Source organism: Limulus polyphemus, unplaced genomic scaffold (genome assembly GCF_000517525.1).
Source record: "Limulus polyphemus unplaced genomic scaffold, Limulus_polyphemus-2.1.2 Scaffold1470, whole genome shotgun sequence".
Classification (NCBI taxonomy): Eukaryota; Metazoa; Arthropoda; class Merostomata; order Xiphosura; family Limulidae; genus Limulus; species Limulus polyphemus.
In genome coordinates, this window is record NW_013667080.1 from 16,770 (window position 1) to 35,280 (window position 18,511).

The 18,511-nt window shown below is 30.8% G+C and overlaps 1 protein-coding gene across 3 annotated transcripts in view; it reads right to left on the minus strand.

Annotated features, from left to right (window-relative positions):
* The window catches only part of LOC111086829, a 34,082-nt gene that overhangs the window by 13,876 nt on the left and 1,695 nt on the right, over positions 1-18,511 (minus strand). For 2 of the 3 annotated variants that reach the window (XM_022391304.1, XM_022391305.1), the window contains exons 2-4: positions 16,072-16,107; positions 13,170-13,226; positions 4,220-4,251 (exon numbers count right to left, since the gene is read on the minus strand). In XM_022391304.1, the coding sequence (XP_022247012.1) occupies positions 4,220-4,251; positions 13,170-13,226; positions 16,072-16,107 (125 nt within the window). Of the gene's footprint in view, positions 1-3,077; positions 4,252-5,558; positions 5,591-10,687; positions 10,745-13,169; positions 13,227-15,183; positions 15,327-16,071; positions 16,406-18,511 lie in introns of those variants that run through there. The other variant, XR_002611540.1, reaches the window with a different exon arrangement.

An 18,511-nucleotide genomic window follows, 5' to 3' on the forward strand; every position in this document is an offset into this window, starting at 1 on the left:
TACTTTTGTTTACGTTCCTACGTAAAAAATAGAACACATTGTTTCATCATTTAGGTTCCCCCGCTGTTAACGATATTTTCGACCATAATCCCAATAATATCTCACAAGGTTTTGCCAACTTAGATTTAGTTTAGTCTTGAATACATATATTACGCATGGTTAACATCTGAATTCAGTCAGGGTGCTGTAATCCTTCTTTCGACACATCCTAATGAAATTTAATAACTCTGAAAAATACTTAGGACAAAATAAAAGCGTAATCGTACGATCTAAAACAAATACATATTTAATACTTCATTCTTTTAAATCAATGGTAGGTTCTAGGGTGAACTTACAATTAGTAAAGTGTTACGAAGGTCACGAGATTCGAATCTACCTTCTTCAATAAAGCATTCACGCGCTTTTGATGAAAGAGAGCGTATTTTAACTTTGATGAAACTCTTATTGTTCTCAGCTCCACGACTTTAGAAAAAAAATAACAAAAGCAGTTTATTTTTAAGTCTCTCCTCCCCAACTAAAGACTTAAGGTGCAGTTTTAAGTTTGTAGAGATATAAGAATTCTGCAAACCGACTTAACACTTACATTAGAAGTACGATTACAAACTATTAATAGCATATTTATTTTTCGAAGTACAATTATGAAGTTAGATTATTGTTTGAAATACATGAGATTTGTACGTCTATGCGTAAAATTACTAGGGTGGATACGATTCTTAAAGAGTAAACTTAATGTCACAATATAAAATCGTTTTTAGTAATTTCGAAGCATGTTTTTTAATACCAATCAGTACCAAATTTAAAAATCACTTCCACATACTCGCTTACCTTAAATGTCAAAAAAATACACAAAATTATTACAATTTTCTTTTCTTTTTAACTCGGAAACTATTTTTGAAGGACAATTTAAGTTTACACGATCTTTAAGAACAGCAGCTGTTTAAACATACCGCTTAAACAAATTTACGTGACACCTGAGTGCAGCTTTCGACATGAAAGGTTCACGAGAAAAAATACCACTTTAGTTTATTATTACACTAAATATTGCTTTACCAAATTTGTAATAACTAGTACATATGTACAAAAAGAGGGATACTACAGACAAGTTATATTTGTATGTCATCACATTTTATTAACAACTAACAACGTTATAATATTTATTTATACAGATGATGATAAACCCAAATTTAAAACGTTCAAGAAGACCTATTGTTACTTCCACATAACTCCATTCTGTCCTTTGATAATTATGTCAATGTAATTCTGAACACCATTAGTGATTACGTGATACTTGGACTAAAACTTATTAACTTTGGTTGAAAGAGGTGATGCATGAAAGCCATTATGGTACAGTTATATCTGGCAAACTCTCATTAATTACTTATTGCGTAGTTTACTTATTATGATGATGAAAATTAATGTAGAGATATCCGGTTATTTCTCTCAGATCAATAATGAGCTTAAATCTTTTTATCGTGGAGCTTGCGATATATAAGTCCAAAACTCGGATCTCGGAAACTTCCGCACCGATCATAACTGGGTAATATTTTTATAGCTGAGCAATAAATAAAACAACTGAAATTTCCCCAAAATTTATATATGTTTCAGATTTAACCAATAAAAATTACAAAAAAGGAGTAAGTTTCGAATATAAAACAGTCAAAAAACAAACTAAAAAAATTATTTATTTTTCTTTAGTGAAAATCTCATGAGTGTTGCAACAGTTTGAAAAGTAAGGCACTTTCATTGATACAAAGGATTACTTAAATAAAATCTACTCTGTGATGTAATGCTGTGATTATAGCTCATTTTTAAACTAAAATCTCAATGAAATCTTTTTATCTCGTGGATGGCGAACATTGTTGAATCTCAAGTATGAGTACATTGTTGTAGAACTGTCAGACAATTCCAGAAAAGGCCGCAGAAACTAGCAGTTATACCTGTCCGGAGGGCCGGTATTTCTGCAAGTTATCAATAATGTTTCTTTTTTTTTGTAATATAAATGCAAATAAACAGATATTAAATTGTAGTTTCTTAGGCCACTTACATCAGCTATAACCTAATTCATTCAAGTTTACTAACAAAGAGAAACGTTTTATAGGAAGTAATAACACATCATGTGTAAGGAGTCACTACACTTAACTGGCTAAATCTAGAAAAAGGCAAAATAAAATAAATTCTAGCAAATTATATAAAACCTACATATTAATGTTTTTGAAGAAATTAAATTTATATACCAAGTTTACCTGTACGTTGAGGATAACTTTACTATTTCTTAATATATGTTTTATATTTGTTTAATGAGAAATTCACTTCAGTAAATTTCTTAAAAACCTGAAATATATTACTCTTGATTCCCTAACAGAATCATAACAAATTAGAATTTCAAGTTTTATTCAACCCTTTGAGAAAAACAACCTACAATAATGAACACAGTGTTCCTGTTTGATAGCTATTTTTTCTTGAACTTGATTTTAATTGATTCCTACAATAATGAACATAGTGTTCCTGTTTGATAGCTGTGTTTTTCTTTAACTTGATTTTAACTGATTCCTACAATAATGAACAGTGTTCCTGTTTGATAGCTGTGTTTTTTCTTGAACTTGATTTTAATTGATTCTTACAATAATGAACAGTGTTCCTGATTGATAGCTGTGTTTTTCTTTAACTTGATTTTAATTGATTCCTACAATAATGAACAGTGTTCCTGTTTGATAGCTGTTTTTTCTTGAACTTGATTTTAATTGATTCCTACAATAATGAACATTGTTCCTGTTTGATAGCTGTGTTTTTTCTTGAACTTGATTTTAATTGTTTCTTCTGCTTTTAATTCATTTAAATATTTCTAGATTTGTCTACAACAGAAGCTATGGAACTTGTTTTTTTTTGTGAAACAATGCTGATAAGAATTACTTGAAAAAAAACAACCATTTTCTCACCAGACACTGAAGAAGGGCATAGTAAATTGTTCTGTTCTCTCTTTCAAACAAAATAATAAAAATGATTATAACATTTAAATACTTTCCAAGTTGTAAATGAAAAATACTTAAGTCAAACCATAAAATGTAATATATTAAAGAAACATGATACAAACACCTTCTGTTGTTATATACATGTATTATACTCTAGAGAAAAATAACAATATAAACAAAAGCTATGATGTTAACTTTTAACCAGGAAAGAAAATAATAAATTAAACTTTTGGCACATAAAGGCCAGGGACTATTTAAGACCACACATGCCAGAGTGGTCTATGTCCTCTCTGGTCATTTTGGGGCAATAAATAATCATTGTATTTACTACTAGGATGGTAAGTAAACAATGAATTTTTCCAAATAATTCATGTTTTAATGATCACAATTACAGATTACTTAACATGAAACTAGTCATTTCATTAAACATTTAAGACAGATACTAAATATACAAATGTTTACAATTGTAATGATTGGACAAGTAAAAACTGATCATTTCATGACATATTCAGATAATACTTAAAGAATTCAGTTTCCACTAAGACAAGTTACTGACCAATCATTAGCAAACTGGGTATTTTAAAAGGCAGATATGAAGTACTATGTAAGCATTTTTTTTATCAATTCTAAAGCACAACTGATACATGCTAGAATACGTATCAGTTTTGCTTTAAAATCTTTTTTAGTAAATTTTTACTAATAAAAGGAAATGATAATGTAATGGCATACCGTGCATTTGATCATTAAGAAGCAAAAGTTGATTTTAATTTTCTTTACAAAATTAGCTGAACAGTCTCAGACTTGAATTTAAGACACAAGTACAAAGATGTATTAGTATGTTATAAAATTTAATACTTTTGACTCAAAAACATATATACTAATTATAGACGTTATAAAATACTTTGTGAGATCTATAAATTCTGTATTGTAATATAATGCATGGCCAGATTCTTTGAATCAATACAAAATAACTTGTGAAACATGAATTCCTGAATATAATTGAGTCTTTGAAATTTAATGAGATTTTAATGTTTTCATCTGTACCAAAAAGTCCACAATTATCAAAAACAATTTCAATAATTTTTTAATATACTTGCTCCCGCCAGCTTTCATTGTATCATGTCTATCTCTATCTAAATTATTTCAAACACAATATCCAATTAAAGAAAAATGTCTACTTTATGTAATTCTAAAGAAGTGGGTGAAAATTGCACATTACTAAGTTGGATGGCAAAAGATTTCAAGCCTACCTCTATGTTGATCCTTTTTCAAGCACCTGCCACTGAAATTTAAGGAGTATGTATATTTTCAAGCTGTCTGAATACTTGCAGCTTCAACACACATTTTAAAATTGGTCAGCTGTCCATCAATTATCCAGTTAAAAGGAACCCACATATCAATCATGGTTCAGTATAAACATCAAAGCAGTTAAGGTACCTCAGATTGGGCCTACAGGTATCAGAACCTTCATCCAAATTTTTATTACAAGATTTAAATGAATCGGATGGATAGTCAAGTTGACAATAGAAATCCACCAAATGTCGGCCAATTCTCATCTCCGTTTAATGCAAGCTATATAAAAACTTAAAATTGGCATTTTAATCATTAATTTTACTTACATAACTTATTAGACCAGATGCAAATGATATTAGAATTGTTTCATGCACCGAAACAACAAAATAGTGATAAATATACATTTATGCTTGCTTTAGATAATAAACTAAGAAAAAAATGACAACTTTTGAAATGCAATGTCCATCGAAATAGCTATCTGCAGCTCAGATAGGTTAATAATCGATATTTATACGTAAGCAAGAGAGACAGTTTGAATAGGTATTTTTTAAGGTGAAAGTGTGGTTGATGTTGTCCAATCCCCCCCCATATTTGGCAGTAAGAAGTGTAATATGGTAATGGATTTTTTAATTATTTATTTAGATTTAGTATATATAAAGGCTGCTACACTCTTGAAAGCATGGCTATATATTTTATTATCACTAAATTATATGTTTATTTGAGGCTAGAAAATATGGTTATTTTATCTAACATAGTAAACTCTGCAGCAGGTAAGGTGTTACATGCTTAACACAAACTACACCACATAAAATGTTACAAAAATACCGAGATGTTTCAACAATTTACTACTCTGCCAGTCTAAAATGAATAAAAATATCTTCATGTTAAATATATTTACTGTACTTTCCTACTACTTTCTCATTAGAAATGAAGTTTAAAAAGTAAGGCTGCCACTTGCAATACTGAATATTTTACTCTAAAAACTTAACAAAACTACAACATACTGTATTGCCCCTAATTAACACCCTCGGGGGGGGGGGGGCGTAATTATAGTATTTGTGCAGTTCCGGATTCTATTTTTCATACCTGATTTGTTGATTTCAATGCTAATAAGAGTGCGTGCATGGGGAGTGGAGCAATACAGTATTTATTTACCAATAACTTAATTATTATAGATTAAACATCATATCCCAAGGTTTCACCAACAAAGTGAGGATCGAGGTTCAACAGTTAAAACTACACTGTGAAACCCATAGGAATATGCAGCTATATCCTAAAAGCAAAAATATCACCAACTTTGTTTGTATTGTAGACTGTCCACATCATCCCTGCAAAATGCAAGAAACATGTTTTCATGGTTCTATTTTATTGTTATAATTAGAATGAGCTCTTATGCTTAATTACTACTGTAAATTTAGAACAATTAGAACAAATGGTTTATCAATGTTGACTAAAAGAGGTAAATAACTTTACACATATATTTCAACAACAAATCTTGGTAAACTAGTAATGAGTGAAATGGCTAAAACAAGCTACTGTAAGTAGGGTACATCTTAAAAATTTCATTTTCTTCACAGCTGTGTACATGTGCATGATATATCTAGTCTGATGACTCAAGTTATTTACTTAAAGCTTACAATAGAAAACTAAGTATTTTTGTTTGCAAAATTAGCCCTTGTGACAAAAAAAGTGTCAAAACCTTTCTAATATGATATAATCATTAGTTTACATTTATTAAAAAAACAACAAGCACATAAATATTACAGCCACTGTAAGTCTTCACTATCACTACAGTATATGCTTTATTATCCAGCATCTTTGGGACCAAGGCAGTGACAATTAATCCAGCACCAACAAATAACAATATTAATGAGACTATCAAACTATTTTTTACAACAAGATTTCTGGTGGTACTTCAACATTAACAATAATCATAAGCAATAATAAAGGCTAAGAAAACATCGCAATGTATTTAAAGAACAAAACACTGTGATAAAAAAATTACCCTAATAAATGCAGGTTGTAAATACACATCTTAAAACAGCATAAACATCCTTTAAATTCAGGGTTTAAAATCCACACATCACTTTTCAGAGACACCCTAAATAATGTCAGTTGGTGCTTTACCAGTGTTGGTTTGTTGACACACTGGCAGCTTTTTTGAACAGGTTGAGAATATATGCCTGTTTTGTAAATTCCTGCTTTTTTTTTTTTTTAAGGAAAATCAAGTGCATTACTTCCTGTGCTGTAAAACACACTAGATTCTCCCAAAATTTGATGCCACTTTGTAAATGACTATCACATTAAGCCCATAAGATTGCAACCTTTTCCCTTGCTTCTTCTCCTTCATTTACTTGTGTTTGGGATTGATAACACTTTCTATTTCTTGATCTGTCAGTGTAACTTCGATGCTAGCATCAGTCTGAAGCCATTCTTGAATTTCTTCATTTTCCAAGTCAACTACTGTTGTGGAAGCTGGTGCATTGGCTACAAAATCTATAATGTTAGAAACATCATTTTTTGAATTAATACTGAAGCTTTCAAATTCTACTTCCAACATAATTGTTGGCCACAGCTTCCTGCTGGCATTCTTTACAACATTCCAGGTAATGGTGATCAAAAAGATGGCATCTTTGATGTTAAAGCCAGCTTGAATTTCCTGACACTGCCCCCACTAATGACCAATTTTCTAAGGAAATCACTTCTGTAATAGCACTTCATATTCTGGATAATGCCCGAACTGACAGTTAGATTAATGAAGTCACATTAGCAGGCAGATAGGTGGTAAAAATATTGCCTGAAGTTAGTTCTGATTCATGAGGGTGAACCCTGAACTGTTTAGCAAAAGAATAGCTTTGCTATCCTTTGCTATTCTTCTCTTCCAGAAATGCTCCTTCACCTCTGAAGCAAAGCAGTGCTGGAACCAATTACAAAACATTTCTTTATCCATCCATGCATTATTTCATGCCTTATACACCAGTGGCTTTCAAAGTACAGGATGCAACCCAATACTGGATCACAGAATGTTAAGTACTGGGTTGCTTGCAAGTTTATATTTAAATGATCTCTTACAATGTCTTTCATTACAGTTTTAAAATAAAATTACAATAATTAAATGTAAGATAAGTAACATATTTCACTAAGACTTGTTTTCAGAGCATTTTAGTCTTATGCAATACTCATTAAAGGTGTACACAACGCAGTCACTTTGAGCGTAATCAGTAAGAAAACTGCTTTTTGTGGATACACGTACTGAATAATCTGGTAATAATAATAATAAGTTTGAAAATATAGTCATCAAATCCACCTATAAATGAGTAAAAATGAGCAGATGTCTGCCATGTCGACACCGTCTGAACCTCCTAGTAAAAAGAAAACAAAATCGTGTACAATGCAGTATAGTGGTGACTAATGCAAGTCAAGACCCACAGCCTCGGTGTGTTATTTGTACTCGTGTTTTCAAATGAGTTTAAATTATTGAAATTAAAAAGACATTTAGAAACAAAACATGCAAAACTCATGGATAAGCCTCTTGAATATTTCCAGAGAAAGCCAAGGGGACTTAAGTTATTAGTGAAAGTTCCCAGTCAGTCAAGTACTTTGAATAAGCCACAATTAGCATCATATTTAGTTGCATACTGTATGACAAAACAGAAAATACTCCATACAGTAGCCAAAAAACTTATTCTTCCATCATCTATATATTATGATAAGAATTCTGCTGAAAACTGAAGTTCATTCCTTTCAGTGATAACACAATGTCTCAATAAATATACGATAATGCAGAGAATTTAGAAGCCCAGCTTATTATCTGTTTACACTCAGCTTAGGATTTTGTAATATACAGCTTGACGAGAGTACAGATATTTCAAATTGTGTAACATGGTTAGTTTATGTGAGGTATATGTAACAAGTTGATTTAATGGAAGATTTGCTGTGTTGTCTGACTTTACCAACAACAGGGGCACAGATATTGAAAGTAATGAATGACTGTGTAGTTGGAAAATACAAGATGGACTGGGCTAATTGTAAAGGAATTACAAATGATGGTGCAACTAATATGACAGGCAGAAACAAAAGTGGTTGGGAAAAAATGTCTGAGGCAGCTGGCAATGATAGTTTGGAATCACTATTTCATTCACCACAAAGATTTGGTAGCCAAGGGTATTCCACCTGATCTTATGGCAGTGCTAAAATGCATTGTGAAAATGGTCAATTTCATTAAAGAAAGCTCATTGAATAGCAGACTTTCTGATGTGTCATGCTCAGAAATGGGAGCAGAATATACCCACTTACTGTTTCACACAGAAGTATTGTATCTTTCATAGGGCAGGGTGCTTCCCAGTATGTATGAATCAAGAATGAGATTCAGGTTTTTGTAGAAGAAAAACAGTCCAACTTGGCAAATGTGTTTGACAATGACAGTTTGTTCATAAAGTTGTCATATCTAGACGATATTTTCTCAATTTTAAACAAACTGAATTTGAAGTTATTGCAAGAAAGAGACTATGATGTATATTGACAATGTAAACTGATACAAGCATTCCAAAAGTAATTGTGACAAGCTCGAATGAAAAGTAATTGCCCAAGATACTACAGGTTCTCAAAACCATTACAATACACTGAGAAAACACCACCAGTGAAGAAAATGTGAATGAAAAGAGTTATACAGTTACATCTCACTGCACTGTTTGACAGTTACATCTCACTGCACTGTTTGACAGTTTTAGTCACTAATTCCCTGTTGAAATTTCAAAATATGCAGGGGAAAAAAAAAAAAAAGAGTTGGGTGAAAAATCCTTTTGTTCTAACAAATCCTGAATCAATAATGGAGCTAAAGTAAACTTGATGCCTGAATAATAAAACGAGCTGCTACAACTCATCTGTAATACCAAATTGAAAACACTTCATTAACTATTACATTTGTCATAATTTTGGATCACTGTTTTCAAAAATATCCACTGTTGAGTACGGTAAGTGTCTTGTTGTTGCTACCATTGACAATAACCTACATGTGCATACTAGGATTTGACTTGGACAAGATTAAAAACAAAAGAAAGAAGCCAACTCAACAGCACACCAGATATGCAAGTAGCCGTTTTTAGGTAAGCGAAACTCAATCTAATCATTTATTTTACTGTTTTACAAGTAATGTCAATACCTAATTTTAGATACTAGTTGAAGTTAAGTGGTTTAAGATAGCATTTATTGCCCTATTATGATTTTATGACAAGTTCTGATATTGTTTTGGATTGCAGAGATAAGTGTGTTTTTTTCTACTGGGTTGTGAAAAAAAAATTGAAAACCAGTTATAGAATACAGGCAAATGATTGACACCTTTAAATGATCTAGGTTAGTTGTGTTTACCAACAAGCAATTTCTGCCTGTAAATACCAGCAGCATTTATTCAAGTCAGCACAGTTAGCCCACCTTTGTTGCATTTAAATCTAGAAGCAATGAACCGGCAAGTGGAACTAAGCAAGCAAAAGAAACTAGTTTCATCTGCATTACAGATTTGCTCCCCAATAAGAGTTGAAAATAGGCCACAATAATTATCAGCTATCTCATGATTTGCTGATTTTTCCTCACCAAAAACATCTAATCTTGTAATGCCATGCCAAAGTTCAAAGTCAGCTAGCCAGCCACAAGAGAAAGAACACTTATCTGTCAATTTCATTTGTTTATTTAACCTTCTAAATAAACATTGTTCCTGAAATCAGTGCACTTTCTGATTGTTTTATCTTAAATCATTCACTGAGCACAGTGTTTAATTATTCCAATTTAGGTTTCTTTACAGCTTTCCTTTTTTACCCACATTTTTCTTTGATTCCAATTCAGCATAGAATTTCATTACGTATTCTTTCCAAGCCTTTATATCATACAAAATTGATGAACAAATATGGAATTCTCTTACCAAGACACTGTGACTCTCACCTTTCTCAATGTGTTCAAAAATTTCTATTTTCTGATTAACTTTAGCACAACTCTTTTTTGTTTCACTCCTTGCTTGAAAAGTCCATGATTATATAGTAAGACACACAATGCATAACTTCATACACGAAACACTTGTGTTGATGAGAAAGACTGATATAAACTGAGCAAAAATATAAATAAAGCCATGGTGACAACAACACTGTAAAGTGATTGGCATTCATTATTCTTCCAGATTATTAATATTATTACTTTATAAACATGAAAATTTTTACTGTATTTAAAATACATTGTATACAAGGTGTACTTTAGAAAACAAAGTGAGCGAATGGGAGTGAAGTAATCAAACTTGATTGGCAATCTTTATTCTTCAAGATAATTAATATTATTACTTTATTATCATTACAATAACATAAACATTATTATTTACATTTTAATCAAATAACACAGTGTTATTAACAAACTTCAAGATTATTCAGAAACATTTTGCTTACATTTACTTTACTAGATGTTCAAGATGTGTTCGTATTGCCAGTTTATCCAGTGACAGTCTGTAAGAAAAATATTGAAAACTAGCTGGAGTACTTAACCCTGGATGGAAGTTATGTAAATTCATGATTAATGAAAGGTTGGCTTAGGACATGAAAAGTTGCTACCCTTATATCTAACCAGATCAATCAAGACCATGAAATAAAATACTTAGAAAACTCCTCCCCTCCCCATAGCAGGCTTAGAACTGTCATTTAGAACAGCTTCAATCCAATTGGAGCCATTTTGAAGTTGCCAGGTTAGAAGAGTTTTTTAATCTATTCCCAAATGTTAAAACAGTAGAGATTGTGTCATTTTCTGCTGTAAACATTTGTGATAAATGATGAAAGGTTGATAACCTAAGTGTTAAAGTTGTTTTTTTTATGCCTCTTTTTGATTACAAACTACAATGACCAAAATACCAATTCCACTGAACACAGATTGAAGATTCAAGCACTTCAGTATGAATACTAAATACCAGTTTAACTTCAAAAACTTCTGATTAGAAAACACAAATGACGAAAATACCAGTTCAACTGAAGACGAATTACAAGATTCAAGCACTTCAATTACTAAAATGGCTATTGTAGTACTTCAGTCTCCATTAAATGTATGTTGTTTTTTTATTGAAAATGTTGGTGATATAACAGCAAATAGCATGATTCCGAAACAATTCAAGTTTAAAACTTAATCAACACTATTACTTTCCAACCAAGATGCTCTTTCTTCTTCCATCTCATTTTTGTCTCTCTTCTCTCTTTCTTTTGGCATTTTTTTTTCTTTGTGTTGCATAAGATCTTTTTTTTGAGGCATTTTCGAACAGAATTTTTAAGGAGAAAGGGTTTTAAATCAATTTAGACTGAATAGAGGTCTTTTTTTGGGGGGGGGGGGTGCTGGGATACAGTTTTTCTGTTGAACTATAAGTGGTTGACTTGATGACAAACTATAAAAGATCTGTGGAATCTTTCTTTTAGGTTGGAAAATTTGAATAGACAGAGTTATTCTATCAATTTAAATTATTTCATGGACTTTAAACGGGTTAATTGTGTTGTACTCTTAGTTTGACTCGGAGCCGAAGCTCTGAGCTACTAATAACACCCACTGCAAAAGTAATTTTTGAGCATTTCAGTCATGCCAAGAGATGCTCAACAATAATATATAGTAAATTGACATTTTTATCCTTCATTGAACACTGATCTATACACATGCTCCCGCTCCCCTTTCATAATTATCCAATCTTTCTATGGATCACCTGAAAGGAGCACACAGAACACAGGTTGAGATAGACTGATATATAGAATTTGAGTTAAATATAGATGCATAGTAAACATTCCTTTTGGTTGTGTAATAGTTTATTATTGTAATTACGTTTTGTTAGTTGAATATTATTTCTAACATACAGGATTTTGTTTTTAACATTTAATCTTTTATAAACACAAACTAACCAATTTTTACAAAAAGTGGAGAGTTAATTTTATGAAGCATTTTTGTTGATCATTTTTTATGAATTTTTTTTCACTATAACTCTAAAACATCCATTATGAACAGCTTGATATATTAGTAAAACCAAACAGCAAAAAAAATATGCCATTTTACCTAAAGTGTTCAGAAACTAAGAATAATTTAACTCTTTTTGGACAAAGTTGCTAAATGCAATCCATCCTGGAACTACCTTGTATCCATGAAACTATACATACTATAAGTCTGAATCTACTATGTGTACCTTCATGAAATTCTGCAAATTTTTAGTAAACATTTAAAGTTTGCTGTACTAAAAAAATCAGATTTTTTAATGAATTCTTTTTATTAAAGATTTATGTATGAATTTACAAACACTTTTCTGCATCAATCCGAGTGTTAAGAACAAAAAATACTTAATTTCACCTTACAGTTTTCATATTTCATTTGCTTAACTACTAGAACTTCCTAAATGAGCATCAATGATTTTTGGTAAACCATTATACCTTATTTCTTATTTTCTCAACCCTAACACTAACTGCAGAGAACTTGTCAGTATACAAAGAAACAAAAAGTTGAAAAATATGAAATAAAATTAATTATACTATTTTTTTTTTCTGGAATGGCTGCAGATTGTAACAAATAATTATAATTATTTATTCTCAGAGCCTCAACTTCTAATGTTTTCACATCTGGTTTCTTTTGATTTTATGGTTTTTATTGATGTATTCTGGACCAACTGCTGCATGTGAAAAGCAATAAATCACAGCAGGAGCTCATTTAGATGTTTCTAGTAGAGGTTAGGAAACAAATGATTGAATTGTATCCATGACCATACAGTGAACTTACCTTCCCCATCAACTGAGCTCAGGAAATTTTAAACATCTTATCTTATATAAGTTTTGTAACCTAATTTATGAAGTTTCTAATCTTCTACATTTCATTTACTACAAGTAATAATATACATAAAAACCTGCATATAGTACTCACGCAAAATAGATGCAGTTTTTCCACTCAAGCAAACTTTCTTGGTAAGCCTCTTTGAGTCTACCAAATTTAGGTATCAAAAAAAAAAAAAAAAAAGTCATTTAGCTTTTCTATATGCATTATAGAACTTAAAAAATGTTTAGGTTCCTAGAATAAAATGACCCAAAATTACTATAATTATCTGAATTTCCAAGTGAGCCAAAAATAGGTTAAAAAATTCCTTAAATGAACAGATCATTAGATTATGTACATCCACAAGCAACAAATTCTGTTTAATACAGTTTTACAGTACAAACAGGCAAAAAGAAAAGGGGGTTGTAAAATTTACACAGACGACTTAATATTTCTTTCACTGTATAAATATGCCCATTGACCATGTACAAGTGATTATACAATTATATTGAAAGAGATTTGAGTCTTCTCTGGTGGCTTTGATAGATTTACTGATATCTCAGCAAAAGTGAAGTAATTACCTACTGGGGCCATTTTGTCCTATTGTGAGGACAAACTCACATTTATGAATTGAAAAACATTAGAGAACTCCTCTTTTATTGGATTTCAGATTTTATTCTTGTAAATAGTAGTATAACATTCAATTATTTGTACAAAATGATATTATTTAATGTAGTTTAAAAAGAAATTTAATAAAAAAAACCTAAAATACATTTGAGAGTGTAAATAAGCACCTTCTAAGAAGAAAATTTGTTTTCAAAAATTTAAAAAACATTTTCCTTCCACTTCAGCACTGGTCCTGCCATCTATGATTGGTATTTAAACCTTTTTCTAGTCTGTTTTCTTTATAAAACAGCGTGGGGCGTGTTAAACCTCAGTTGTAAAACTTTTAGCCAATCCTAGTCAAAGGTGTCAATTTCAGTACCATGTTATTCCAATCACTGTATTTCACATTTGACAAATCATAGGATGATAAGCAAAGAACGTGATGAATCATTGTTCTCTAGATTTTAAAGTATGAATGTGGGTGGTGCTTATGTAGAGGCTGTATTTAGTACTGGCCAATAGTACTTTTCTATAAGCATTAGAAAACTTGCTTCTAGAAAAAACTGCATGGGATGTACATGACTTTTATTATTTTTCTATAGTAGCTTAAGTCATGCTGCATCGTATACCTATTTATATTAATCATTATATTGAAAAATTAACCCAAAATAAATATATTTTTTAGGAAAAAAAAGTTGATCCACGATTGTTAGGATTAAGAGCTATCGAGTGCAAGATCTTTACATGAATTAGGCTTAACACTTTGAACTGAAAGAATTTGTGATTTTTTTATATTCTTTTGCATTTAAATTTGTAGTTTTAAGTTCAATAATTTAGCATAATTGTATATTTAGTTCATAATAATAATAATATGATTCAGTATTTAGAATGATAAACTTCTGTGATTTGTATGTAATACTACTAGTACCAGTACCACATAAGAATTTTATATTTTTCCTTCTTACAATCTTCACTTTGTAGTAAGACCCACACTTCTGTTGTTATTGCTTTAGAATTAAAAGTCTAACTGATACATATAAAGTTTGTTCTGGTATTTTGCAAATGGTTCAAAACTTGGTGTACAAGTGACAACAATAAAACCCATACGTTGGTTGTGAAACAAACTAAATACATTCATCTCAATAATACAGGGAAGCTATGACATTCTCACATTTGGGGTCTCAATACACTGAAGAGCATAAGTTTCAAATTTCAACATAAATCTTGCCTATAATGGGAGGAATGTGACCAGGACTAATCTTTTAAGTGTTGTAAAGTAACTTTCTTTGTAATTTATGGTGTCTGTATCATTTGGTAATCTCTTCTAACAGGATGTATCAAGTAACTAGGGTCAGGCAGTGTCATTCAAACCATCTGTACTGTAAACTATTAGATACATACGCTAGTAGTGGCAATTAGTTTTGTCTGTATAGTGAAACAACATACACGGACATATGTTGAAATAAACTTGTTTGAAAGTTCAAAGAAATGATATTCAAGTACCGAAAAGCTTTCTTACTATTGTATCTACAGTAATGTTGAAATGGGCCTGCGCTGGACTGAATGTGAGTGACCACCAACAGGCATGATAGGTTACGGCAAATGTACGAAGTTCACGCTGCTAACCTCATAATTTATTCGGCACAATAAACAAAAGTATGGCTGCAATGAAACAAACTTGAAATCCTAGTTAAAAATACTTATTTAATGTTTAGGTTTATTTACAAATATTATTTTTGGGTCTTGTATATTACTTGAAACCATAAGGAGATCAATGATTATTAAAAAAAATTAAAATAGATAAAATTTGCATTTTATGGACGATACAAATTTTTGGGGATTTCAAAATAATGTACTAAAACATAAAAAGTAATAAGTTCAAATCCGGAACAAATATAAATATCATAATCATTTCTTATAAATATCATTTCCTAATGTAATTTTCCAAGATATTAAAGATCTAACTAAATTTATCAAAAGTAACAGGCTTTATGTTTCTCAAGTTAAACTACATGCATTTATGAAAGTTCTTATGAAGTTTCAAACAGTTTCATCTACTAGTTTTATTGTTGGAATGAAATATAGCAAGACTTGCATTGAGTACTCAGTAAGTTAGTAGCCGGTGGTCATCGGGTTAAGCTGTAAGAATATTTACTCGTATGCTAAGGATTAATACATCTTGGTTTAGCCATTTCAATTGATCATAGCTTTTCAAATGCCAGGAATACTAAGTTCTCTTATATATTTCTAAGCAAATCAACACAATCACAACCTTACTTGTTTGCTAAAAAAATTAACTAAAGGGTTTCGCCAAACCTCCCACTTAAAAGGAGCTAGGGACCTGAGGTCCAACAGCCTGTGTGCTGTGAAACCCATAAAACAAAAACAGAAAAATAAAAACACCCACTCTGAAAAGATGAGTCCTCTGGAGGGCCAGCAATTCCTAAAGGAATCCATCAAAAAAATAAAATAAATAAATAAATAAAAAACACCTTATGACATGCTTTATCTCAGTTCTATACTCAAATAAAACAGCATACAAATGTTACAATTAATGTTAACACTTACCAAATACCATAGGTTTACATCCATAACAACACCACATCACTTAATATAAAGCATGACTACAAGTAGTTCAAAATGTACTTTTATGTTACTATGCGAACAGTCTGGACACAAGATTTAACAATACTGTGTACTGTCAATAAAAAGACACAAGATTTAACAATACTGTGTACTGTCAATAAAAAGACACAAGATTTAACAATACTGTGTACTGTCAATAAGAAGACACAAGATTTATAAATACTGATGTGCTAATAAAACAAGAAAATGTCACTTATTAGAATTATTCGGTAATTTTGGTGAAGTTGGAGAAATTGTAATGCTACTAGCATATTTTTGAAAAAATCATTTATATTGATTTCTGAAACATTTTTTCCCTTCAACATTTTTTAAGTATTTAAATTATTTTTTGCATTAAAGAAACTAAACAACCTACACATTTAATTTTTTTTTCACCAACCAAGCATAAAATTATTAAATTACTAAATACAATGTTCTCATCAGATACTTTGTATTCTTAGAGATAAATCCTGACCAACAATACATTAAGACTAAATTAAAGAACATGGAGTCTTATAAGTACTTGTTAGGGTAGTTCATAGACAAAGGTAGATAATATTCATATTTTAATATTGTCTTCATATTACTTCAATTCACTTATATTATTATATCTGCTTTCAATTAATTAAAACAAATATCAGTAAATGTCTCAGCATTTCCCCTTAAACTTTTATTTACCGTATTTGACGGCATATAGGACGCACTTATTTCCCAAACTTTTGGCTCAAAAAATTGCCCTGCAGGCTAATATTCTTCCTAACGCTCACTATCCTAGCATACAACCAGTACAGCATTCCAACTACGAAATAAGAAATAGGAAATTTGCATAGTCCAGACGCAGTCGAATTTTCAGCATCCTGTTAAAGGATGGAAGGTCTATCTCTTAAAAGTGCAAACGCTTGTCCCTTCAGAAACAAGGTTTCGTCACGTCGTTTTATCTTTACTGTGAAACTTGATATAGCGACCAACTTGTGTCAACAACTCGAAAAATGCACGGCCAATCAGTGAGCGAAGAGAGAGATAGAGGCAAATTACAAGCAAACAATAGGGAATGCTACTGCGTGCTCCGTGTAATGAGCTGTTAGATTACTTTCACCAATAAATGCTTAAATACACTAAAAACTTTTTTCCTGAATCTGACCTGCTGAAAAGGGGGTGTGTCTTATATACCCATGCGTCCTATATGCCATCAAATACGGTACTTATATTTGGAAATCATAATATACAACTTATTCTTATTGTTTTTCATTGTATTAACAAACTTATTTGAGCACTAGAAGATGAACACAAATTATATGTATATGCTACATTGATTTTAATAGATGGCTATCTAAACTTGTAAACAATCTGATAAAAATCTGGTCTAGAAAAGTGTTCATGGTTGAATTATTATGTAACTTTGTTCATAACATGAATATTATGTTTTCCACTTCAGATATCATCAAACTGGTATGTTTTTAATGGCAGGTAGCACATGATGTTACACAATGAAATTCCTAAAAGTTGAAACAGACATTAGAAGAGCAAATTAATTCTTACTGTATTATAAAGAATATTATTATTATTTATTCTAATATAAAAACTAGATAAGAACACTTAAGTTGAATTTCAAACTTCTTCTAATCACTAAAACTATTTAAAAATCAAAAACTTATTTGAAAGAACCTAATAAAAAATGGAAGTAATAGCTAATTACAAGAATATTGTTCTGCATATGATGTTTCCAAGTTAAATATGAAATATACTACATTTATTGAAATTCAAATGAGCTCCAGAAACAGGTAAAACTGAACATATGTTCTGACCTTTAGCTTAACTATTCATTCATCTAATCACTGAATGCTATCACTGAAACCTAGGAAATAACTACAGTAAGACACATGAAATAAATTCTTGGAGAAAATTAAAACTTAAATAGCAAACTTTCAGTCCAATTTTTGGCCCAACTATAAACTAAGAGAAGGACAAAAAAACGTAATATTTATATAGTTCTAACATGCTGTAAACTCATTTTTCTGTGTTTTACTACTATTCATATACCTGTTTGGCTGAAGGTCATTTTGAGAAAAACTGAACCTTGTGTTTAATTTTTAAAATCTATATATATCCTGACAGCAGAGATTGTTTCTTGGTCAGCAACATACCTCATTAAAAGTAAATGTGGCAGATATATTGTGATGAATGCTTTCAAAGTTAATAGAAAAATGTCCAGTTGAAAAATA